Source organism: Idiotropiscis lumnitzeri, chromosome 16 (genome assembly GCF_059441095.1).
Source record: "Idiotropiscis lumnitzeri isolate Australia: NSW breed Sydney's pygmy pipehorse chromosome 16, RoL_Ilum_1.0, whole genome shotgun sequence".
Lineage (NCBI taxonomy): Eukaryota > Metazoa > Chordata > Actinopteri > Syngnathiformes > Syngnathidae > Idiotropiscis > Idiotropiscis lumnitzeri.
In genome coordinates this window covers 17,457,310-17,481,508 of record NC_142406.1, presented here as the reverse complement: position 1 = coordinate 17,481,508, position 24,199 = coordinate 17,457,310, and the positions used below count along the sequence as shown (strand labels likewise).

General features: G+C 46.0%; 5 protein-coding genes across 5 annotated transcripts; 3 read left to right on the top strand and 2 right to left on the bottom strand.

The window, feature by feature from the left end:
* Window positions 1-35: 35 nt before the first annotated feature.
* On the bottom strand, window positions 36-3,870 carry snrnp40 (small nuclear ribonucleoprotein 40 (U5)). The gene is made up of 10 exons (XM_088318913.1): window positions 3,573-3,870; window positions 3,212-3,341; window positions 3,043-3,136; window positions 2,738-2,903; window positions 2,105-2,227; window positions 1,422-1,542; window positions 1,269-1,351; window positions 1,028-1,089; window positions 811-914; window positions 36-204 (listed from the first exon to the last, which is right to left on the bottom strand). The coding sequence occupies exons 1-10, from the start codon at window positions 3,684-3,686 to the stop codon at window positions 155-157; spliced, it is 1,047 nt and encodes a 348-aa protein (XP_088175039.1). The 5' UTR covers window positions 3,687-3,870; the 3' UTR covers window positions 36-154.
* A 321-nt stretch (window positions 3,871-4,191) lies between these two features.
* On the top strand, window positions 4,192-6,791 carry zcchc17 (zinc finger, CCHC domain containing 17). The gene is made up of 6 exons (XM_088318914.1): window positions 4,192-4,624; window positions 4,802-4,902; window positions 5,130-5,221; window positions 5,284-5,384; window positions 5,449-5,582; window positions 6,113-6,791. Exons 1-6 carry the CDS (start codon window positions 4,489-4,491, stop codon window positions 6,278-6,280), a joined length of 732 nt encoding a protein of 243 aa, XP_088175040.1. The 5' UTR covers window positions 4,192-4,488; the 3' UTR covers window positions 6,281-6,791.
* A 1,951-nt stretch (window positions 6,792-8,742) lies between these two features.
* fabp3 (fatty acid binding protein 3, muscle and heart) lies at window positions 8,743-11,050 on the bottom strand. The gene is made up of 4 exons (XM_088318915.1): window positions 10,688-11,050; window positions 9,465-9,637; window positions 9,202-9,303; window positions 8,743-9,118 (listed from the first exon to the last, which is right to left on the bottom strand). The coding sequence occupies exons 1-4, from the start codon at window positions 10,758-10,760 to the stop codon at window positions 9,065-9,067; spliced, it is 402 nt and encodes a 133-aa protein (XP_088175041.1). The 5' UTR covers window positions 10,761-11,050; the 3' UTR covers window positions 8,743-9,064.
* Window positions 11,051-14,629: 3,579 nt separating this feature from the next.
* Window positions 14,630-18,478, top strand: dclk3 (doublecortin-like kinase 3). The gene is made up of 8 exons (XM_088318314.1): window positions 14,630-14,690; window positions 15,404-15,600; window positions 15,838-15,969; window positions 16,032-16,542; window positions 16,928-17,403; window positions 17,739-17,871; window positions 17,937-18,104; window positions 18,285-18,478. The coding sequence occupies exons 1-8, from the start codon at window positions 14,630-14,632 to the stop codon at window positions 18,476-18,478; spliced, it is 1,872 nt and encodes a 623-aa protein (XP_088174440.1).
* Window positions 18,479-19,604: 1,126 nt separating this feature from the next.
* On the top strand, window positions 19,605-23,654 carry zftraf1 (zinc finger TRAF-type and ring finger containing 1). The gene is made up of 6 exons (XM_088318911.1): window positions 19,605-20,609; window positions 21,560-21,654; window positions 21,730-21,873; window positions 22,257-22,468; window positions 22,531-22,709; window positions 22,932-23,654. Exons 1-6 carry the CDS (start codon window positions 20,325-20,327, stop codon window positions 23,142-23,144), a joined length of 1,128 nt encoding a protein of 375 aa, XP_088175037.1. The 5' UTR covers window positions 19,605-20,324; the 3' UTR covers window positions 23,145-23,654.
* The last annotated feature ends 545 nt before the right edge of the window (window positions 23,655-24,199 follow it).

The window sequence follows — 24,199 nt, the reverse complement described above, 5'->3', positions numbered from 1 at the left end:
AGTTTAGGAGCTTCAGACAGGCAAGATCGGACATGTTTTCTTTACAGAATCTGGGATTTATTAAAAAGAACAAAAACATCGGAATTAAAAAAAAATAAGATAAATCATTGCTCATGTTCTTACACACGCACACAATAACACATCCAGACGTTTGCTACTGAATCTCTCCCATGTACAGTCGTTTGTCGCTGCCACCAGAAAGCACTGCGGAGACAAAGCAAGCTCAACATTACCAAGCGGACGCACTCAAGCCTCGATGATATTTACACACATGGTCATTGCAAGATACAATTTTCACAACGACTAAGGCAAAAAAAGAAAAAGCAGTTTGTGTCTGCAAACGACCACAAATGAAAAAAGTTATCAAAAAAGCCAAACGGTGGAAAAAAATTGAAATCAAGCGTTTAGTGTCTTAAGAAAAATTCTCAACGTGTTTAGAAATTTAGAAATTAGAAATCCCTTTATTGTCATTGTACTCAAGTGTGCAACGAGATGAGAGGGCTCCCCTCTCCAGTGCAATACAACAACAATACAGACAAATATATAAATTAGATAAATAAATAAGAGAGTGCAATGGAAAATAATACCGAATAGGGTATATAAAAACACATCACGATGCTGTTCTGCAAGGTAAGGGTGTTCTCGTGTGTGTGTGAGAGTTCAGAACGGAGATGGCTCTCGGGAAGAAACTGTTTCGTGTAACGAGCGTTGACTGTATCTCCCCAAAACGTTGTGCCCAAGTAGTCGCGTTCTCAAATTGTGTTTGGGCGACTGCAAACTCAAAGGTTGGCTGGCGGCGGCGCAACTTACCAACGGGCTCCTCGGGATGAAAGACCACCTCGTTGACGGAGCCGGCGTGTCCCGGCAATTTGTAGAGGATGCGCCGTGATGTGGTGTCCCAAATGTACACAAATCTAACACAAAAACGGGACACTGTTTGGGTGACTTCTGCTTGCTTTCTCAAGGACATGTCCGATTTCCCAGCAAATCCCAACGGAGAAATGGCGTGCGAGTGCGCGCGTGTCACCTGTCAGCCGATCCCGCAGCTATTTTGCTGCCGTCAGTGGACCACGAGCACCGCAACAGATTCTTGAAGAAGACAACACGTCGTTGGATTTTATCAAGGAGAAAAAGACGCATGCTGCTGTGATAGCTTGGAAAAGTGGCCAATGACGAGCTTGCTAACAAATACTTGTCGTTTGTAAGCACAAGATAGAAAAGGTGGCGAGGACGGCATTGATATGCTTTCCGTGAATATTAACTGTTACCTTTTCAAAGTTATGTACGTTGCCCTGGAAAATTTTCACACATCTCTCCTTGGGCGCAAAAGGTCGAACGTCCCAAATCCGCACTGTATGCACACCACATTTGCAACGGTCAAAACACACCCGCCGTGTGAGAGAAACCTTTCCACACATTACCGGTATTGTCCATGGAGTTGGAGAGCAGGTAAGATCCTTCTGAGCTAAGACTGAGTCCGGTCACAGAGTCGCCGTGCCCGTGCATGTTGTACATGAGTTTGTTCTGCCTCAGGTCCCACACCTGCAACACAAAAGTAATGATGGACTCATGTGGCATGGCCTGGCAATTAGGAAATGGCATTTTGGTAGTCTTAGGATCTAATGTGTTAATGCATAAAAAATTTAAACATTCGGTCATTTTAAAAGAGGAATATCATCTGATTCAATTCTGAAAATCCTGCCAGACATTTTGAGCTGAATGTTTTCTTAAAATTATTGAATGAGCACACATGTTTCAGAAAATAAATGAAGTTTTATTTTGCTGTTTTTTTTTTTTCAAAATGAAAATAGATAACGCAATTTAAGGCACATCCCCTCCCTTTAAACATTACAAACTCATCTAGATCCACAATATTGAAAAGGGAGCTAAAAAAACAAAAGGGACAGCTGTTGAACTACCAACCGGGCACTTGTTGCCAATGCTAACAGCCAGCTGTTAGCCGTTAGCGCTGGAGATTTGTGCCGTATGTCAACAAGGACGCACTTTGAACAAATGCCCCAAAAATAAGTCAATTGTGGAGACAAAAACACTCGATTAATTGATGAAATGTTTGTCTGGCAGTTTCATGGGCAACTTACGTTACCTTAATGTCATTGTCGAGGCCTCCGGACAGAATCTGGTCACTGGTGTCGTTGAAGGTGACGGCGAGCACCTGGTAGGTGTTCTGGAAGGTGTGGATGGCGCCTTTCTTGCGCACGTCCCACAACTACAACACAATATGAAGATCCATTCATCAAACAATTTGTGAGGATTTCAAGATACAAGCTGTAGCTTTTTTGGGGCGTTGACTTGTCAACAAAATATAGAGTACAAAGTTGATTTATAAAACAAAACAAAGAAAATGACTTGAGAACTTAACCAAACCATATAAACGCAACAAAATGTGAATTTAAAACAACCAATTTTGCCTTCTGCTGCCTTAATGTTAATAGATAATGTGAAACAGCAAAAACGGTTTGATGAAACGAGCATCAATGTTGCAATAGTTATCATCTTTTAAGCACATTCGAGCAGATATTTTTCATCCTCTGGCAAAAACAACCAACATTATTGAACCCATCCATCAAATGATATTCTATTAAATGACCTTGCTAATGTCTGTTTTCCTAAAACACAACACTGAAATGTGCTAGTTTTCATCTTAAAAACACACGGCAAGCATTCGTATTTGGACATACGTTACACAGGCATGACATCACATTCCAAGCCGCCTCACCTTGACGGTGCCATCGTCGCTGCCGGTGCACACGAGTTGGGGTCCCCTGCGGGCGGGGTAGCAGGTGTTGACGAAGGAGGTGTGGCCCTTCAATCGCTTGATCCGCTCACCCGTCTCGCTGTCCCACACTCCCACCGTCTTGTCAGTGCTCGCTGAGAACAGCAGACTGAACGGGAAGAAAAAATACACGCTACATTTTTCAAAATTCATCTGAGGTTTTAGCAACTCCGTTAGAATCTAAAAGATGTTAAACATGGGTTTAAGTTTGAAGCCATGGTTTGGAAAAAGCAGGCAAGTTTAGTGACCTTCCATCTGTGTTGTAGTGCAGCTCCATCACCGCTCCACTGTGACCCTTCAGCGTTGCAAAGTTGTCACAGTCACCGTACACATTCCACATCACTGGAGACACACAAAGACAGTCAATGTCTTCCTCACACAGTAACACCTTCGTGACGTTTGGATGCGACAGCTTACAAATGAGCCTGTCAAAGCCGGACGAGGCCAGGGTGGCTCCGTTGGGGTGAAACTTGCAGCAGTACACCTCGCCCTCGTGGCCCGACATCAACATGATGGGGGCCTGCAGGCTGGAGGACCTCGGGGGCCCCTGAAACAATCAATTCACATTATTACACTTACACAACTAACAACTCATTTGCACCACTAGGTGGCACTGGTGGGCAAGCTTACGGTTAGGATAAGTAGCCTCCGATACAATTAGCAACTGCCGAGACTGTATTGCTCAGCAGGTCCCATATACGGTTATTATGTTCTAATTAACACCAACTAATGATCTTAGTGGTCGTTTGTATGCGGCGGGGAAAATTCAAAACAGTACCCCGGCCACGAGCTGCTGAGACTGGGCCGCCGCCACCAGCTCCGTCCGGGGTCTCTTCATGGTAGCGGAAGGCACCACCGCCATGTCCGCCATTCTCTTCTTCGGCTCAATCATGCCTATTCGGCTTCACAAAACCGTCAAAATGCGTCAAAGTGGCTTGCTTTGGCTCTTGAAACGCGAATGGACGGCCGCAGTCTTCTCCCGGAGATCATGCAGAGAAGAGAGAAACACTTCCGTGGGTTCGAGTGGTCTGATTGGTTGAGATTTTCAATTGCTATAATGATTGGCTACAGGGCTCGTTGTCGAGCGGGATTAAACCGGAAGCGGAACTGAAGTAGCTGTGCACCTCTGATTGGTAGGAGGAAATGAAGATGATGATTGGCCATGGCGTTGACCTGTGTGCAGCAATCAGTATATCAACATCGTTTAAAGAATGGAGCAAAAAGAATATGAAATATAAAGAAAATGGCAAAATAATACAAATAAAGACATGCATACATCCATACAGAAGCATTTTGATGTTTACGGCGACTGCGATCATTGGTTAAATGAATTGCTGAACACGGAACTGAGGCTCGCTGTGACTTCTCTGATTGGCCAAAACAACTAAAGTGCTCCGATGATTGGTTGCACTGCTTGTCGTCAAAAGGGAGCTCGCTGTTGCTAACGCAACATAGCGATAGCGAACACAAAGCGTGAGTGTTTTAAGTTGATTTTGCACCCGATGTGAGCGATATTGGAGTGTTTTACGGACTGCACAAAGTCTTCGTTAGAATATATGACCTGTGTTCAATTGATTTAAATCGATTTATTCTATATTTCAGCGAGTCAAGTGGATGCTTGAATCGTGTTGACGTTAGCTTGCGTTGTCGTTGTCATTTTCTCTAACGAGAGAGAGAAAGAGAGAAAGATCGGGATGTCGGACAGTGAGCCCGAGCCCGAGCCCGCGGGACTGGAAGGCCTGCCGCCGCTCTACAGCATTTCCAAGGGCGAAGTGGTCTCCGTGCAGACCTACGGAGCTTTTGTGCGCCTCCCAGGCTACAAGAAGGAAGGTGAGTTGAGACTTTTTTTTTTCCAATTTAAGTATTTTGAATTACATGATCTCAACAAGTGTTAATTCAGGTTTCAACCTTTTGCACTGGTTGGCGTTCCAATGCATTTTCCACAAACTTGCAGACTTGCCAGAAATGAAGATCAAATGGAGAATCTAACTTGTTTACAATCTTCAGGTCTGGTACACGTGAGTGAGATGTCCGCCACGCGTGTCGAGAGCGCCGCAGAAATTGTCGACGTGGGGGAGAAAGTGTGGATCAAAGTCATTGGGAGAGAGGTAATTACACATGAAAATGAGGGAAGAACTTTTGGTTCGAGTTACCTTAATTTACGGGAAGTTTTGGTTTGAGGCTTTCAGACCAGAAGTAGCCCATTTTTTTCTGGATATTGGACATGTTAAAGATAAAGATAAAGATGTCCTTTATTAGTCCCACAATGGGGAAATTTGAGTTGTGTACAAGCATGATGCGATGATGGTTCCCCAATGTGTCTTTTGCTTGTCAGATAAATGGCGAGAAGATCAAGCTGTCCTTCTCCATGAAAGCTGTCAATCAGGGAACAGGCCGGGACTTGGACCCCAACAATGTTATGGCAGAGTATGTTTGTTTTGTTGCGTCATCTGCACGTGTGTTCTTAACATGCCAACGCGCGTGTGCAGGCAGGACGCCAGGCGGCGGCGGCAGTTCCGAGACCACACAGGCAACAGGATCACCCTGGAGGCTGTGCTCAACACCACCTGCTCCAAATGTGGCTGCAAAGGTGCTTAAAAAAGGAAATTCCTTGTTACCTTATTCACTGAAGTCGCTCGCTCTTGCATTTTTAGGCCACTTCACGAAGGACTGCTTCTCTGCACCTGGTTTGCAATACGCTCTTGTGCCTGAAGAGGGCGACGAAGAGCCGCAGCAACGGCAAACAGGAGCTGCGCCACAAAAAGACAAGAAAAAAAAGAAAAAGAAGGTAAAGTGACCCCCCACACACATCGCAGTTTATGATTCAACCCGGCAATAAAAAAAACAAAAAACAATCCAACAGAATGTAAAAAACTAAACCGTTTGGGCATCATGATTTTACGCTTCAATGCCCATTCATATTGTGCTTGGTGTGCCTTGGCCACCAGGGGGCAGTACAATTATCTAATTAAACGAAGAGGACGTCTCTTACGTTCAATAAACTGCAGTATTAGTCATCTTTGCCAGAAAGAATATGCCTGGTTGTGATTATTTTGTCAAAATACATGTTTTGCTAATTCCATTTTTGTTGAAACATTTAAACATTTGTTGCTTCAGGGTCAACACTAGTGAGAGTTCACTGTACTTAAGAATAAGTAATAAATCAAAGCTTTGCTGACCTCTTGTGGCATCCAGAGGCAATTAAAAACATTTTTTAAGGGGGGCATCAATTACTCACCAATTTCTGCCTTTCACAGCCGCGCTGGATAAGAAAAGTGATGAGCGCACATGTGACACTTCTCTTCTTTGACACACCAGGAGAAGAAGATGAAGAAGAAGAGGAAGCGCGAGAGGAATGCGTCCGACAGCAACGACGACAACAGCAGCGACGGCGGCGAGTGCAAACCCAAAAGGCAATGTCACGAGCGGGACGACAACAAGCACAAGAAGAAACACAAGAAACACAAATCACACAAGCACAGCTGAGGTGCACCCTCGCATACAAAATGGCCGCCACAGCGGTGAGGACTCAACTTTGCATGGGTTGTTATTTTTCCTTTTTTTTTTCTCATGTTCCTAACAAGGTCATTTTGCTTTCAATCCCTGGAATGTAAACTTGGACTAAAGCCAATTACCCATTGGATTTTCTTAATCTTAAACCTGAATTTTTATTTTTTGCTAAGAAGACAAAAATCACGACTCCTCCATTTTGTGATCTGGCCACATCCAACTCGATCACTGTAAACAATATGGCGGGTGCGACCACACCGCCCGCCATGAGTAGAAAATGTCCTCTTGTTTTACACTTCTCTGCTTTCTCATCTCTGGTGACAGTACAGCCGCAAGCACGTGCGCACAACGCAGAAAAAGTGCAAACAGGAAGTGTCGTGTGGTAGCTCCCCACACTTCCTCCATGTTTCGACTCAGGGCTCTTTGGAAATTCAACCATTTGAAGGTTACATTTGGCAATGAACCCATTAAAAAAAGAAAATGTGAGCAAGAAAATGTTTTTTAGCCTTGATTTATTATTTCTAGATGTTGCGCAGTGTTTGGCAAAATGTGCTTCAAGATTCCTTAACTGTGGCTTGAAAAAGGGCCCGCCCGTACATGTAAAGATGAATTTTGAGCTTTCTTGTCTGGAAAAAGACAGACAGAAAAATAGCATTCACTCAGCCAAATGGCGAGAGAACATTTTTTGCTCTTTGGGGACTAAAAAAAAAAAAAAAAAAAAAGAAAAAACGGCTGGATTTTGAGCATGATTGCCAGAATCTGAAGAAAACATCACAGTAGAGATTTTGGTGGGTAATTTGTTTTATTTTGCTCTTGTGTTCATTAGCATTTGGCGAGTTAGAAGCAGAAAGTGTACGATACTTCCCACAATGTTAATTACAGATGTGCAATGTGTGTGCGTGTTTTCAAGTTTGGTGTGATGAGGAAGATTTGGCTGCGCACCAACAAAAATGAATTGTCATAAATCCTCTCGGTTGCTGCATGTTTTTCATCCTGATAGCATAGCATGCGATGAGAAGTTGCTGTCTTAACAGTTAAAAATGATATATAATCAAAAAAGGTGTGTCATGTCATTGTACGCGCCATCAAGTGTGAGAAAACGTTTCCAACTTCTGGAGGTGAAATGTATATATAATGTGGAAGTAAACTGTTGAAGTTGCACATTGGCTTGAATTATCATGATTATTTTGGGAATTCTAGTTACGCACCCTAACCGCATCTTCTGTATGTTGCTCAAAATATTGAGATATTGTTGGCAATATTGGTCAATACAAAAATGGCTTTTCCAATATGTGTTCTTCAAATGAGCAAACATTCTGCTACCGCTCAGTACAAACAACAGTCCAGTAGCTATTCTGGAGGTGTATTTATAATAAAACGTCTGCTGAGTGTTTAAATAAAAAATAAAAAAATGACCTTGCATCCAGTTGGCAATGACCACATGACGCCTCTCCAGTGAGCAAGACAATGATAGAGTGCAAAAAACACCTGGAATTTGTTCCCTTCACCTTGCCAGGACACGCGGACGCACGCACGCACACACACACACACACACGCACACACACGCACACACACGCACACACAGGGAGCACACAGGAGCTGCTTGGTGGTTATTTATGGGATGGAAAGTCCACTCACACGCTTTGGCCCACTTCGGAGGCGTCCGCCAAATTCCATCGCGGGCACAAGTCGTGTTTGTCAACTCCGGGTTTTTTGTTTTGGATGCAAATGTACAAAACGTTATATTGCTATTTAGGAAAAAAAAGTGTAAATCCAAGTCCAAACTTTTTTTTTGGATACGAAAAACACATTTGGGGTTCAAATTAAAAATCCTATTTAAATTTGATGCTTTTCTTTGGACGGTAGTTCAGGAGGCGCATGTTTTTTTTTTGTTTTTTTTTGGATGGGGGGGTGACTGTGACTTGGAGATGCGTCTTCGTCACCGGACAGCAACTTGGACTTTTTTTTTTTTTTCCAGGCACGGGCTTTTCTCCAGACAGCGACCGGCCGATTGAGGTTTTTCAACCGCACAGCTTTCTCAAGACGGCAATGTGAAAATACAAACTTTTGTTGGACAGCCATTTGCAGATGCACATTTTTCTTCCGACGGTCACGCACACTAATTTGTACCACTTTTCGTTTGTTTGTGCTTTTTCTGCGACCAGTTTGGGCTGAGACATTTTTGTGGGGAAGCAACTTTGAGATACATTTTCCCCTCCAAAAATATTGGAACTGCAAGAGCATTTTTTTTACTGAAGACATTTTGGTTTCAGATCAAAGGATGATTATTTGACAAGAGTTCTGAATTGCATTTTTTGTATCTGATGTTGCGTTTGTTTGCTTTTTTTGGGCTGCTAACTTGGAGATAAATGTTTTCCGTGCACATTTTGAACCGCGACTTGGGAACGCTCCAAAATAAATGACAATTTCCACATAACTTTCTTCAGTTTGGGATTTTTTTTTAATGGCTTCCTAATTGTTTCAGTTGCAAACAATTTCAGGTTTTAAAGTGGACTCTATGCATCACAATTCCAAACCAAAAAACAAACATGAGGCTAATCCAAAGAAAAACAACAATTCTTTGGACTCCTTTCAGTGTTTCAGGAGAGGTCCTCAAAAGTGAAGGCGGGGCGGGGGCGGGGGATTTCCCACAGTTGGGGTAAAACATATACTGACCTCCAATAAATGAAGGAGAGTTGAGATGACACATTGAGGTTTTGGGGCTCTGTGGATGCAAGTTTTGTTTTTGGGTGCACGTCTTCACTCTGCCCTTTCGTAGAGGCGCGTGCAAACGGTGTCGCCAAGCGTCAAAGTCTGTTTCCAAAACACAAAGAGCACGTTTCAGAACAACAAAGCACAAAATAGCCCGGCCCGGTTCTGCCTTTGACGACACTGACCAGCGTGAGGGCGTTGCCGTCGACTTTGCGCACCAGGCTGGTCTCCTTGCCGTCCCACCGCTGGACGTGAACCATCTCGCCGTTTTCTATCGTCACCAGCGACTGCACACGAGAGTTGCGGAATCAGCTGTCTCAAGAACAACAAGCACTCCCAACAACATAAAAAACGCTCGTGAAAATCACGCAAGTGCTTTTTGCATAATTCTGCGTGACGCTTTGTTTGACTTTGACTTCTACCGACTGCCTCGTCTCGTCAGACCCACCTTGACGTTGCGGTTGTCGGCGGTGGTCTCGTCGAACTCCTCACCCAGCTTGAAGGAGAGCTCCGTGTTCTTGATGGTGCTCTGCGTCCTGACCGTCACCGTGTCACCACTCAGCGAGATGATGGTGGTGGGCTTGGTCATGTTGCCCACCTTGCGGACGGTGAAGCCCACACCTGCGGGACCAGCGGACAGTTGCGTTTAGGTAGCGTGGGAAAAGGGAAACTTTGAGTGCCTGTCGGTCATGCAGTGACTTGTTTTATGTGCAGCCTGTTCTGCGGGATCGCCACTAATGTGTGCGCACCTGAACACACCACTTAATGACTCATAGCCTTTTGTGAACATGCTTGCATACGTGTGCGCGTGCACTCGAGTGGCACATTGATCAAGAGGATTGCCGCAGGGGGGTGAAAGGCTGCCGGTTGCCATGCCGACAGGAGCACACAGGTCAATTGTAAAAGGGCCGAGGTCACCACTTGCAAATATGGACGCCCTACCCCAAAAGACACACAAAAACCCTGCAAAAACTTACGTGTTATGTTGAATGTCGATGTGTGTGTGAGCGACAATATGCACCTGCCCCCATCTCTCTCTCACACACGCACGCACATGCATGCACACACACGCACAGGTGACAATGTTATTAGATATTTATGCAGTGTATTTTGTACGTCTGAGTTGTTTTTATTTTATTCAAAACCTTTTTTAATTTTGCAGATTTTTTATAAACTAGACAGTTTATCTTATTTTAGTTTTTAAATTTAAATGTGGCACAAATTCAGATTTGGAACAAATTAAATAATTGTTTTGAAAAACATTTCCTTTTGGGGGAAATTTCCCATTTCTGTCTAACACATTGACATCACCGGAAAATGAAAGTCTTGCAAGGGTGTACCTAATAAAGTGTCCAGCAATGTCCAACTTGGACTGCCGTGTTTTGTTCTCGCAAAGCAGAAATTGTCTCTGAACTTGCGAGCCCTCCAATGTTTGCCAACAATGGCCGCCTTTCAAATGCAAGTGTGTCGGAGTGTGTGAGCGCCTCCTGATCATTCTCACACAGTGGGGGACATTCAGGCCCTTCCCCTCCACACTCAGCCCATGTGCTCGCTCACCCACTCCAACCTCCTCCTCCTCTTTCCCACCCTTTTGCCACATTCTCCATCTTGTTTGTGCCTTGAATGAATGCAAAAACACACAAACGCACACACCCCAAAAAACAGACTCACCCAGCTGCTTCATGTACTCGTCAAAGTTCTCGCTGGTCTTCAGGTTCCATGTGCCCACGAAGGCCTCAGCCATGATGTCTGCGGAAAGCTGCAGGAATGAGGAGAGAGTGCGTGTGTGCGTGTGTGTGTGTGTGTGAGAGAGAGAGAGAGAGAGAAGGAAGGCAGAAAGACGCAGGAGGAGGAGGAGGAGGAGGAAGTGGCACGTTCCTACTGGCTGTGTCGACACCGGCTGTTCGTGATGTCATCGGGCTATGCGAGACGAGGCTGCCGCGGGAGGAGGGAAGCATAAAAAAGCAAAAGAGTCGAGTGGACGCGCTGACTTTATCTTCGGCTCGCATGATGCGTCAAGTCAAGCGCGCCCTACAGATGATTGCTGTGATGGAAAAAAGAAAAAGAAAAACATTATTTTTTTGTGGATGTTGAGCACTGTAGCGTGATAATAACCAAGACAGAAAAAAAAAAAAGTCGAACCACCCCTGCTCAAATGCGACGTTTTTGTCATTTAAATAAATGACAGCAACATTTTCCTCAGAGTGTTTTCTGAACAACTCAAGAGACCCCCTAATTTAAGAAAGCAAAAGTATTGGGACAGTTGGCTGCTCAGTCGTCACATGGCCAAAGGAAGTGCTATCCTTCGATTTATTGACGATGCGACAGCTGACAAAAAGCAGCAGCAAGATCAATTTTCAGTGTTTTGGGCAACATGACCTGCTCGCATTTTCTTGCCTAAACTCAGCAGGCAGCGAGCCGACATGCAAGGTGAAAGCAAACGAGGACTTTCTGAAGGCAAAGAAGTGGAACGTTACGCAATGGCCAAGTCAGTCACCTGAGCTGAAACCAACGGAGCATCCATTTCACTCGCTAAAGACAAACGTGAAGGGACAAACGCTGGTTTCCTCCGCCATGCGTGTGATCTGGATGTCTGAAAGTCGGCAAATGTGAGAGAATACTTGAGGGTTGAGAAACATGTGGCGGGTGATTGGCCGCCAACGACCAATCATTGAAGCAACGAGTGCAACCCAAGAAAGGACCAATCATTTGCAAGCAACGTCATTACTACTGCTACTTTGTTTGCCCTCGAATAACCTCGACATTATTTCCATGCCTGCACACACACGTTTGCGCACCAAGACAGGCTTGTCATGTGACCGCCCGCCTTCCCTGGTCAAACCTGAAACTGAGAACTTGCCGCAACATTCAAAGAGTTGCGCTTGCGCATGACTCATCGTTTACGAAAGGCAACCGATCTTAATATTAGTTGGCGGCCATCGCGTAAAACAATTAGCGCAGATCGTTCAAACTGGCGAAAAAAAAAAAAAAAGCCAAATATTGAAAAATCGACAAATGAGCCAGCAAGAATTTGAGTGGCCTAACTTCATTGTTGTCGCTTTTGGATAAATTGCAGAAAGGACTCGAGGAAAGGCTTTCAGATGACGTCCTTTCAATTTTGTCCGATAAGAAGTGGTCATAATTTATGCGCAAGTTCGTAGAAGATTTAGACTTGCACTTCTAGTACACCAAACCCTTTTGGGGTCTGTCTAATGCAGTTGGTCTCTTTTCTTTGAGCCCATTTAAAATGATCGCAGCCAGGAAAACAAAGATGATGGCATGACTGCACTTGTGGGTCAAAGTTCAAATAATAAATCTGATCCAAGTCCAAAATCAAAAAGCCCAACTTGGTGGAAATCCACAATTTGGACAAAAACAAGAGTGAACGAATATGCGATTCCAAAAGTTATCATTTTATTCTCAGAAAATTAAGATTTTTTTATCTGCTAATATTACAACATTTGCAAAACAAATTAATTCCCGTAATGTTTATCATTTTTTTCTTACAATATGCAGCATTCCTTAACTCATTCAATACCATTGACGGATAAATACGTCAAAATCATTTTTTTTTTTACTAGGCTGGTCGTGAATGAGTTAATGCGTCTCTTAATTATTAGCAACCTTTTTTTTTTATTCTTTGTTCCATTTTCTTTTTAGAATTTTTTCCCCCTCTACTTATTTTATGGCAGCCATTTTCAGACCCGTCAATGTGAAAAACAAAGACGAAAATATGTATATGGGACTGAATATCTGCATTCTTAAGACATCAAAAAGTTCCTTCAATTGAATGTGTTAATATGAAATTATTATTCCATCTTGAAATGACATCGTGAGCATTGTTACCTCACACCGCGTTCTAGACTCGTCCCACTGCCCGTGAGGCGCAGCAGCCCGTCTGCAATCCTGGGTAGGCTGTGTTTGACATAAACAGGTGTGAGGCACACATGGGGGTTTCGGGGAGGGGTTCAACAAAGAACAAGTGGGCCATGAGGTGAAAGGTAAAGATCATAAAAGACTGATTGACCTCCAACATATCCAAAAGTGTTTGGGCGTGCGCAAGATGGCATTTGAGCTGCTGATGTGTTCTGACATGATTTGTCGCTTCACATTCACGTCGTGCTTCCAAACGGACACCCTGAGCAAAGATCGCAACTTGGCAGGCCTCTATAATCTAAACTCAAATCGAAATGACCTAACGGGTGTTGAATGTGATAAAGTGACAAATGTTGATGTTGCTTCCAACTAGATTCCGTTCAAATTACATAAAAACAAATTGGCCTCGTGTCAAGTCGGCAGTTCATTGAGTTTCCATTTCATTAACTCTAAAACTTCCAACTTACAAACTCTTTACATGTTGTAAAAGGACAAAAATGAGACAACCAGGGCGTGTGACCCAAAAAGCAATAAACTAGCTACTGGTCATTTTGAAAACCGGCAGCGTATAAAGTTGAATACTGATTCTTGTTACCTTCCATATAATGTTTGTGAGAAACGTGCCGACAACTTTTTATGACTCTTTTTGAAACATAACTATATCTACCTCAAAAGAATCCAGTGAGCATGAAGAAGAACCTTGAAGCAAAATTGATTTGTGGATTTTTATGGTAATATTTCTTTATTTATTTCAATAGCCAGAAGTTGATTAGGTGTAAAAATAAGACAAAATTTGTAAATTAGCTCATTCCCGTTTAATGGGAAGTTTTGAACGTGTCATGACAGCTGGGCCCCGTTTTGGTGCACTTGCGCCATCTGTTGGAAAAATGATAGTATTGCAACCAAGGAAGTATAGATAAAAATGTGATTTTGTACACAAAATGTTTGATCTTCATTTGAAATCAAATATCACAGCACTAAGATAGATTTATATTATAGGATTTTATTGTAATTAACTACCTTAAAAAAAGACATGACCCAGCTCATTACATTTCAGTATTTAGGCTACAGATGGTCAAAAGGACAGGATGTAGATCCGGGAGGAAAACAAAGGAATCGCTCATCCAATATTAACAATATCCCAGGAGCCAAAGCAAGGAAACTGGTGCCTTAGGGGCGGGTAGGGGAGGGGGGGGGGGCAAAGTTAAAAAAAAAAAAAAAAAAGAAAAAAGGATGTCACCCCGCATTCCAGCACACGTTAGCAAAAACAGAGACATGTTTGTTCGGTCGGTGAGAAACAACCAAGAAAAATACCGAACAGCAATCATGCTAGTTTAATATTATATTAACAGTCACATTTAATTGTTGGTAAGGGACAAGTGATATGATACGTCCTCGAGTTAATTTCAAAATAAAATTGTTTGACGAGGGCGCCTCAAAGTAGGACAGTAGACTAAAGTCGGGTTCGTTCGTCCTATTTTGAAGAATCATTTTTATCACTCTGGTTAGCATAATGTGTGACTGAATTGTGATCTAGCAACAATTTTAGCGGCTACGTTTTTTTTTAATTTGAAGTACCAATTAACTAAACTTCCTTCTCCAAGCAGTCAAGCTTGACCAATAACCATGGCAACCGCGTCACGCCAGCTCGTGTCACATTCATTCGCAAGGTGGTGACGTCAGAGACTAGCAATTGGAACTTGGTCCTCACTTCTTTCTGTCTTGTTTTGTTCACAAATGGCGCCGCCTGCGAAGGCTCGTTTTGGCTGCGATGCGGCAGGGAAATGGAGAACGACAGGTGAGTTTTGCTTTTTGGGATTGAGACGTATCCGTGCAACAATTAGTATTAGTACAAGCAGCTTTTTAGGGATGCCTTGCAAAATGCGGATACATGGGGGTGGGGGGTACATTCAGTCACAACTCTCCCAGACTTTGTTTTCCAAAAAGTGAAAGATGTCGCATGTACTCAAAGCTTCATTAATTCATTCAGTAATGATGCAAATATTGAGGTCAAGAAAGCTTTTGCTCAGGTGTGTCCGTCTCAAGAAAGCCTAAATAATTCATCCGAGGCCCCATCAAGTCTCTCAAATGGCACCACTTGCACTCCATGTAATGGAAAGAAAATCTCAAATCTGGTCAAGAGGAGTTGTTGGCGACAAGGACAGCGCGACTATCATGTTCCGAATGCGTCGTCATTATTAATGTTGCTGATCGAAAATCAACGGCAATTCAGCCAACAGCAGTTTCACCCAAAAATGTCAACTTTCATCACAAGTCGAACCGCAAAAGTCTCAAGAAGCCACATTTAACATTTTGCTTTTTTAAGCGGACATTTTAGGGTCAATCGTGACCATTTCCAAGGCTTCTGGGGATTCTCCAAAAGTTCAGTGACCGACGAGAAAACAGCAGCAAGCCATGTCTGAAAAGAGACAGGAAGTCAGCCATTTTGGTTCCGGGGGTCCTCTTCAAAACAGACCACGGGAGTCCTAATCTGGCATCTTTTGTTTTTAGCAGCTCCCGGCGGTGGTAGTGCTGCTGCCCCGCCGCTGCCGCCGCCCCCCTGGCACGGCCGCCCTCGCCACTGCCCGGGGCAGATCCGGGGGGCGCCCCCCCACCTGCCGCGCTTCCATGGGCGACACGCAGAAGAAAGCGCCGAGCGACCCCATCTGGTCACCGTCGTTCGACCCGGTCGGGGCGCACCACGGAAGGTGAACCGTCTGAATTCCGGTTGAAACTTGGTGAAGCAGCATGTGACTCGTTAGCCAAGGTTGCTTTTCAATGCCCTCTGCCAAGTAAACATTGGATGGCGATATCAGAAGTGATTAGAAACCGATGGTGGGATTTTCCCACAAGGATTTACTGAGTATGAAAAACAAAAATGACATTCTTTGCATTTTCGCTTACTTTTCAGGTGTGACACTAAAACTCAACTTTTTTGTTCCAAGGTGACGGTGCTTTTAAACCGCAGGGGCGTGGTCTCCTTCGAGCAGCTCCTATCGGATGTCTCGGAAGCGCTTGGGTTTCCCCGTTGGCACCGATCTCGAGTGACCCGCCTCTACACGGCTTTCGCCCGAGAGGTCGGGTCTTCCTTGCCTTCCTAAAATTGTCACCGCGAAACTTCATCAAGTTTCTACCGCAGGTGAAGAGCATTGGCGACTTCTTCCGTGGCGACACGGCCCTCCTGGCGCTGGGCAAAGGCCGCCCGGACTTGAGCGGCCTGCGGGAGGCGCTGGAGGAGCTGTTCCCGGAGCAATCCCGCTACCGGGCCGAGGCGCTGCTGGTCTGGGAGAAGAAGCTCCGACCGGTGCCGCAAAAAGCCGCCAAGGCGGACAGCGGCTACAGCGAGGAGGCGGCCGACAAGCAGCCCACGGAAGCCAGACCGCCACCCGAGACGGAGGAGCCGAGTAAGGGCGCGTCCAGGAACCTTCCGAACCGCTTGCAGAAGCTCAGCGTGAGGGGCGGCGTCTGCCAGGAAGGGACGCCTGCCATTGGTCCATTTCAACGGGAGCGAGAGGTCAACTTTGCTCGTCTGTGTGAAAACTGCCTGGCGAGAAGAGTCAAGCGTCCGAGTCCGGAGTGGAGCAAGCCGCTTTCAGGAAGGACCTCGCTGCCCCCCCTGTGCAGGAAACCAACGAGAAGTCCACCCCGAGGTTGGCGGTTCACTGGTTCTCATGTTCCAAAATTCCACACACAGAAAAAAAAAAAAAAAAAAAACATTCACGTGACTGACAGCCAACAAAAGAGGCTCCTCATCTTTCCAATTTTCAATTCAGACTAATCGTCTGCCGTTCTTCGTTTCTTTCCGCGTATGAATTGTTTCAAGGTTTAACGATGCTAGTTTTGTTAGCCGGTCTATGGCGTTCTCCATTATGCGTTAGCGTCATGCTAGCGGCAAAGGCAAATTTTCTGCTTTGCGTAAATACAAAACGCGCAATGCTGCCATCACAGTAAGTTTTGAAGAATGGTTTCCTTTCGTCGATCGCTTAAAACACAAAACGTAGCCAACTAACGCGAGTAATCTTGGGTCGCCGACAGATTCCAAAAGTGGCCGTGGCATCTCAAGGGACTTGTCGGGGCTTTGCTCGGAGGACAGCGAGGTCTCCGAAGCCGACGTGGATCACCTCTACGACTTGGGCCGCCTCCTGGGAGACGGCAACTTTGCGGTGGTGCGCGAGTGCCGGCGCCGCGCCGACGGCCGTCCGCTGGCCGTCAAGATGGTGGAGCGCTCGCAGCTGCTGGGCCGAGAGCACATGCTGCAGAACGAGCTGAGCCTGCTGGCCAGCCTGCGGCACCCGCGCATCATCAGGCTGGTGGCGCAGCACCGCACGGCGACGAGGGCTTACCTGGTCATGGAGCTGGCCAGTGGCGGCGACCTCTTCGAGGCCATCAGCGAGCGCGGACGCTTCGGCGAGGACGAGGCGGCCGTCATGGTGGCCGACGTGAGCGAGGCGCTCAAGTACATTCACCGCAGGAGCGTCGTCCACCGCGACGTCAAACCGGAAAACCTGCTGGTCAGTCAACACAAACGCTCGTGCTGAATATTTGGCAAAATGATGTCGTTGAAAAGCAATTCTGGGCATCTGACAGAACCAGGTCGTTTTGCGTTTCAAATAAGCTTGGAGGCATTTGGTTTTCATTGGACAGCGACATCAAAAGGAAAAACTCCAGATTGCTATGAAAATCTTTCTTTTAACAAAACCTTTGGTTGGACAGCAACCTTTGTCTAACTTTTTTGTTTCATTTATAATTGAAAAATAAAATGTTTCAAGCAAATCGGAAAAAAAAGTCACTGAACATGGAGATTTATTTTTTACTTTGTGTAATCTGAGTGTTTGCCCCCCCTCAGATCGTTCACGCGGTTCCCGGCCTGACCAGATTGAAGCTGGGCGACTTCGGCCTCGCCATGGTGGTGACCGAGCCCGTCTTCACCGTCTGCGGCACGCCGACCTACGTTGCGCCCGAGATTCTGTCCGAGACGGGTGAGCGCTGCGGCAAAGTCTTTGCGGAACCATTTGCGAATGACGTGATGGACGTGACCCGGCAGGATACGGCGTGGAGGTGGACATGTGGGCGCTGGGTGTCATTCTCTACATCCTTCTGTGCGGCTACGCCCCCTTTCGAAGTCGCGATCGAGACCAGGACCAACTGTTTGAGATCATCAAACGGGGGCAAGTGCGCTTCCTGCCGCCCTATTGGGACGCCATCTCGGAAGGTTAAAACACATCAGAAGTGCGACCATTTGGCGCTCAACCACAATTTCAGAGATTTGATATCATTGTGTCAGCACCACACGGCACTAAGACGAAAACGTGAAATATATCGTCGGTGTGCTTTGGCAGGAGTGTACCGCTTCACATAAATGCAACTGAACCGGACTCATTTTGTTGCGCAGAAGCCAAAGGCCTGGTGTCAAGCCTCATCCAGACCGACCCGGTCGCAAGGATGACGGCAGAACACGCGTTGCGGCATCCGTGGCTGAGGGCCAAGGCGGCCGGCGCTGGAGTGCCGCCCCAAGACACGGACGGAGGAAGAACCTGCACCGCGAGACAGAAAGAAGGTCCAGACTCCACTGAGGGAAACTTTTAGCCTTGCAGAGCCGACCGGTTCAGACGCTCAAACGGGCTGAAACAAGCAACCCGTTCAAACAAGAGGAGATGTGTCAAAAAGTCACTTTCACTTTTGGTGCAGCCAACGTGACAACAGGAAGCCAAAATGTCCACAAAAACCACCAGTTCACTCTTCCTTTATGTATTAAATGCAAATCAGCTGCCACAAGACCAAGCATGTGCATTAGGGTCACGTGACTTCCTTTTCCAGTCCAAATAAGAAATCCGCATCCTGGACCGCCTGTGCCACCTTTTCCAAATTGGAGGTGGAACAGATTTTCAAGCCTTGGTGCACCGCCTTGCGTTTCTGGTTTCATCATTTACGTGCACGGAAGCACACATGCAATGAAGGGTTGAGGAAAAGAAAACTGAGCAAAATCGTTTTTTTTTAAACAAACTGCAATGTCAAACTAGGTTTATGATTGACTACACATTGTAAAAGCATTTGTCATATTTTTACTTAAAGAAAAATCCTTAAAACAATTTTTGGTTGTTTTTTGGGGGGGGTTAAAAATACAGACTTTACATAAACCACACTTGATTTGAACTAAATAGTTTTGTGCACAAAATGTAAAGGTAAAATAAGATTCATTCAGATTAGCGGGCTTCAAAAAATAGGTATGATGTGCAGACTTTAAATAAGTCTAAATACATTCAAATTGAATTTTGTTGCCGTTTTTCATGATTCCAAATAAGTCAAGTATATAAAATAAAGTCGACCTAGATTTCAATTTCGTGACAGTTTCCAAGCCTTTGTACTTCTGGCTGTATCATTAAACCATAAGAAGTTCCGAAGACATTTGAGGGTCTCCCAGAAGCAGTCAGCCCACTTGCAGCTGATTGCACAAGCAGCACGTGCCGACATGCAAATCACAACAAGAATCCATAAACTCTTTTTTGAGGAGTCTCGGTATTATTTAGTGATTAGTAATTGAGTCGTGGTCATCAAAGCTCGTTCGTGCATCGGCGTGAGCGCAGACGAGCCCTCAAACGGCTTTAAAAAGCAGTCAGCTGACACAACTTTGGGCAGCTTTCAAAGCCCTCTTGCTTTGTCGGCAGCTACTGCGCGTGCGCGCTCCTTAACTCTTTAAATACCCCCCCCCCCCTCCTCAAGTCATCTGTGGCCATAACAAAACATTTCGCCGTCCGCCGATTCGACACGACGCGACCAGGACGAAAGGCGGCCATTTGCACAGCAATTTCGCCATTGACAACGTTGGAAAAAAATGCTCTTTTTCTTAGTAAATGAAGCCTACTCTGACCCGGAGTCATAAAAAGGGTGAAAGCTTAGAGAGGCGGAGAGGGGGGAGACGAACGGGGAGGAAAAACAAAGATGGCCGTGTGAGCCCGAGAGACTAGCCTCCAACAACAACAAGCGTCCGCGGACGGGGAAAGACATCTCGGGCAGCCGGAGCGGACACGCCGGACTTGGGGTCAGCCGAGCCGAGCCGAGCCGAACCGGGCCGAGCTGTCGGGAGGTTGAGAGCTTCCCCCACCCTCCTTAAAAACAGCTGAGTTGTTTTTGTTCTGGCTGCTCAACCCTCCTCCCTCCCGGAGCGCCGTGCTCAGTGCTCGGTGTCAACTAGCTAGCCGTACCGTAAGTCCTCCCCGCGGGTGACATTTTGTCTTCGCCTCGGTTGCGACTTCCACAAAAGCTTGAAAATTAGCCTCCAAATAACAAGGGAGCCGAGCAAGCTAGCACTCCGCCGTAGTGTTAGCCGACTAGCGAGCTAGCTGTCAGTTAGCCTCGAAGCTAGCCAACAGCAAAGATCGAAGCAAGTGAATTTGTGGTGGGGGGCTACGTGGGAAGTTCGAGAGCGATTCGGATGTCCGCCATGGAAGACGATGACTTGATGTCCGCACCCGGCGGCTCCTCGGCGGCCGTGGCGGCGGGGGCGGCCGAGGCGGCTGTGGCCGGGGCAGGGGCCGGGCTCGGGCTCGGGATCGTCGGGCAGGACGAGGTCGGGATGCGGCCCGAGGCGGACTCGGACGAGCCGCCCAAGAAGAAGACCAAAGTGCCCGAGGCGGAGTCCGGCAAACTGGAGGAGAGACTGTACTCTGTGCTCTGCTGCACCGTGTGCCTAGACTTGCCCAAGGCGTCTGTGTACCAGGTAAACGTGTATGGCACAAACATGCCCCTGCACTTCCCCGCAACACGAAAATTGGCAAACTAGTGGAGCAACCTGATGCTTCATGAATTTGGAAATAATACAGCACAGGCCCGAGCAAGTGTGTGCTGACACAGCGCCCGTTCTCGCTCCAAAGTGTGACATGATCTTCAAATAACCTTCAACTAAAGTCACTTTCATGAACAACCCTCCAAATAAAAGTAGTCCACTCCCACCTCCTTGCCCTTCAAGTTGCCACCGGCTCAACGTCGAGCATGCAGTAGCCTGCACACCACACAAGGTTGCTTTAATATGATGTGCAAGCACAAGCAGTGAAAAGTTAATCCACAAACGCCTTCACAAAGTCCCCCAATCATTCACAATCGTCCAAACGACGACTTGAAAGAACCTTTTTTGTACATGTTGGAAGCAAATACATCAAACCAAATTCAATCACAATCAAATCCAGAATTCTTGTGACAAAAATGTGCAAGATGCCAAAAAAAAAGTGGTTTTTTTCCTAGATCAGTTTTTTAGCCTGGAAAATTAAGCATGTGGGTCGGAATGTTGAAACTTAAAGATAACATTTTGTCCGATTTGAATGAACTTTGCCATTTGTATACACTTGTAAAGTCAAACTACTTTTATGTTTTTATTTTTTCCAGGTAAAAAACAAAACCAACAATGACAATTTTAAATGTGAATTCTATTAAAAATCAAACAATCTACATTGAGAAAAAACATTTTAGACCAGTTTAGAATTTTGATTATTAAATACAATTTTAGTGTATTTTGTCCCCAAAAAATTAAACCAAATTCTATTAAATTGTAGTCATAATAAATGCTGACTTGTCTGTGCTCGACCCCCCCCCCCCCCCCCCCATGTTTATTGCTCGCCAAATGTCCATTTTTTTTCCCCCCCATTTGTCTGCTGGTGACATGTTGACCGCTAGTGTACCAACGGTCACCTGATGTGTGCGGGCTGCTTCATTCACCTGCTGGCTGACTCTCGCCTCAAGGAGGAGCAGGCCACGTGTCCCAACTGCAGGTAAGGCTGCGCAAAGTCCAGGCGCTAGGTGGCGCTAGCGAGTCCCACGGCTGAAGTGTTGCTGTTGACGTGCAGGTGCGAGATCAGCAAGAACTTGTGCTGCAGGAACCTGGCGGTGGAGAAAGCGGTCAGCGAGCTGCCCACAGAGTGCACATTCTGCCTTAAACAGTTCCCAAGGTCCAGCCTGGAGAGACACCAGAAGGACGAGTGTCAGGACAGGTGAGTGCGACAAACGGGGAAGCGGAGAAAATGGAGACATGAGAAAGATGTCAGCGCAGCTAGACAAGGTGAGAGACAGACAGAGAGAAGGACTGACTGATGGACAGAAAGCAACAGGTGAGAGACAGACGGAGTGGGGGTGAAAGCAAAAAAAAAAACAAAACTGGAGAGACATTGAGAAAGAGACAGAAAATGAGAGGGAAAGAGCGACAGACAGCTGGTGAGACAAAGCGAGACAGATGCAGTCAGATAGCGAGAGAACACAGACAGATGACGTGCGAAGCGGACAAAAACAAATGAAAGAGACGGCGAGAGTGAGAAACTGCGCACACTTTTTCCATCCAAGATGAGTGACTTGCTGCCATTTTTGTTTTTGTGGCCAGGGTGACGTTGTGCAAGTACAAGCGCATCGGGTGCCCGTGGCAGGGCCCCTTCCACGAGATGCCGGCCCACGAGGGCGAGTGCTCGCATCCCACCAAGACGGGCACCGAGCTGATGGGCATCCTGGGCGAGATGGACCAGAACCACCGCAGAGACATGCAGCTCTACAACAGCATCTTCAGCCTGCTCTGCTACGAGAAGATCGGCTTCACCGGTAAGACGCTCGCCTCGCCACTCGAAATGAAGTTGACCCGGACAAACGTTTGTGCGCGTCAGAGGTGCAGTTCCGGCCGTACCGCACGGACGACTTCATCACGCGGCTGTACTACGAGACGCCGCGCTTCACCGTGCTCAACCAGACGTGGGTGCTGAAGGCGCGCGTCAACGACTCGGAGCGCAACCCCAACTTGTCGTGCAAGCGCACGCTCTCCTTCCAGCTCATCCTCAAGAGTAAGGTGAGTTTCACCTCGCCGACCAGCAAAACGCTTTCACGTCCGCTCGCCAGAAGGTGCCGTGCTCCTTTTCCGCTCAGCGTGCTACAATTTCCGAGCTTGTATTTAGTATGACGTCGTTGGAGGGACGACAAGAACTCCTCCTTGCGTGAACGAAAGTTCAGGCCCCTTTTTTTGCCTTTTCCAGACGGTGCGTAATAATCGTCAACCTAATATGTTGAGCAGGTGAACTCTGCGCTGGAGTGCTCCTTCCTGCTGCTGAAGGGCCCGTACGACGACGTGCGCATCAAACCGGTCATCCATCACTACGCCTTCAGCAACGACGACAGCGAGACGGACTACGTTCTGCTGCCCATCTGCGACTCTGTCGAGTGCAACAAACTGCTCGCCGCCAAAAACATCAACCTGCGCCTCTTCATCTTCCAGGTCCAAAAGTAAACAACACAAGACGAGTCAAGCGTCACGACAAGGAGCGACCGAGAACAAGATGAAGACGATCGCCGCCACTCAACCACTGATACCTCTTGACACGCATGCGCGCGCGCACACACACACACACACACGCGCGCGCTAATAATCCACTTACCTCCTTCTACAACACAAGTGAGGACCCCCTTCAGAAACGCGGTTGATTTTGGGGTTGGTGGTCCTGAGGTGGTCTGCGCAGCGATCGGCGCCCCTCACACCCAAGAGCCAAAAGTAGCACGCACGCACGCACGCACGCACACGACTGCAAGTGTGTGCGTGGCTGTGTGCCTCAATGTGAAAACGAGCGTTGACTCGACTGAGCTGTGACGAGTGATTGGGTGTGCGTGACTCCGCTTTATTTATATTTTAACACTTGAAAATTATATGAATGTTTTAGTTGCTTTTACCATCTCATATTTCATGTGTGCGTTTGTGTGACGATCAATATTTTTGGTGTGTATTAAAAAAAAAAATAAGCCACATCCACCCATTTTCCAAAATGTAATTTTCAGCCACATTTTGACATCACGAAAACTTAAATTCTTAAAAACATTTTTTAACAATATTTCCGCGCATTTGCTAAATGTATTTGTTGATCATTTTTAAAATTTCCAAAATCTGAAACCGATTCTGCTAAAAGTAGTGGCATGTCGTAATGTTCTTAAAAGCATTGATTACATTTTTGAGGGTAAAGAACCAACATTTCTCAAAACATCCTCACCTGAATTGAAAAATTTGGAAATGGTCGGCTTTGGGAAAAAAAAAAAATTCTCCCGACTTAAACGTGTTGAGGATGATGACCAAAAGTGTGACAAACATCAAAGTTAAATGCTTTTTATGGTTGTAGCTTAACCCTTTTTTAAATAAATTTATAACATTCAATTGGTGAGGTGTGCATAAAAAAAAGTTTTTTTTTTCTCACCCGCAATTTGAAATATACTTGAGCCTAATTTCTTTTTTCTGGTTCAAATTTAACAGCTGCTCTCTTCCTATTCTACATTTGTAATTCGCCCTTTTCAAATATG

What these genes read in the sequence shown, in the direction of transcription:
- snrnp40 (XM_088318913.1), bottom strand. Translation starts at nt 3,686, where the DNA reads ATGATTGAGCCGAAGAAGAGAATGGCGGACATGGCGGTGGTGCCTTCC. An exon ending in CAACTCCATGGACAATACCG is followed by an intron (nt 1,352 to 1,421) that starts GTAATGTGTGGA and finishes GTGTGCATACAG; the next exon opens with TGCGGATTTGGGACGTTCGA. An exon ending in GCTGCGGGATCGGCTGACAG is followed by an intron (nt 915 to 1,027) that starts GTGACACGCGCG and finishes TTTTTGTGTTAG; the next exon opens with ATTTGTGTACATTTGGGACA.
- zcchc17 (XM_088318914.1), top strand. Translation starts at nt 4,489, where the DNA reads ATGTCGGACAGTGAGCCCGAGCCCGAGCCCGCGGGACTGGAAGGCCTG. An exon ending in CCCAACAATGTTATGGCAGA is followed by an intron (nt 5,222 to 5,283) that starts GTATGTTTGTTT and finishes GCGCGTGTGCAG; the next exon opens with GCAGGACGCCAGGCGGCGGC. An exon ending in CTCCAAATGTGGCTGCAAAG is followed by an intron (nt 5,385 to 5,448) that starts GTGCTTAAAAAA and finishes TTGCATTTTTAG; the next exon opens with GCCACTTCACGAAGGACTGC.
- fabp3 (XM_088318915.1), bottom strand. Translation starts at nt 10,760, where the DNA reads ATGGCTGAGGCCTTCGTGGGCACATGGAACCTGAAGACCAGCGAGAAC. An exon ending in CGAGTACATGAAGCAGCTGG is followed by an intron (nt 9,638 to 10,687) that starts GTGAGTCTGTTT and finishes CTGGTCCCGCAG; the next exon opens with GTGTGGGCTTCACCGTCCGC. An exon ending in ACGGCAACGCCCTCACGCTG is followed by an intron (nt 9,119 to 9,201) that starts GTCAGTGTCGTC and finishes TTTTGGAAACAG; the next exon opens with ACTTTGACGCTTGGCGACAC.
- dclk3 (XM_088318314.1), top strand. Translation starts at nt 14,630, where the DNA reads ATGGCGCCGCCTGCGAAGGCTCGTTTTGGCTGCGATGCGGCAGGGAAA. An exon ending in AGGGAAATGGAGAACGACAG is followed by an intron (nt 14,691 to 15,403) that starts GTGAGTTTTGCT and finishes TTTTGTTTTTAG; the next exon opens with CAGCTCCCGGCGGTGGTAGT. An exon ending in AACGAGAAGTCCACCCCGAG is followed by an intron (nt 16,543 to 16,927) that starts GTTGGCGGTTCA and finishes GGTCGCCGACAG; the next exon opens with ATTCCAAAAGTGGCCGTGGC.
- zftraf1 (XM_088318911.1), top strand. Translation starts at nt 20,325, where the DNA reads ATGTCCGCCATGGAAGACGATGACTTGATGTCCGCACCCGGCGGCTCC. An exon ending in AAGGACGAGTGTCAGGACAG is followed by an intron (nt 21,874 to 22,256) that starts GTGAGTGCGACA and finishes TTTTGTGGCCAG; the next exon opens with GGTGACGTTGTGCAAGTACA. An exon ending in AGCTCATCCTCAAGAGTAAG is followed by an intron (nt 22,710 to 22,931) that starts GTGAGTTTCACC and finishes TATGTTGAGCAG; the next exon opens with GTGAACTCTGCGCTGGAGTG.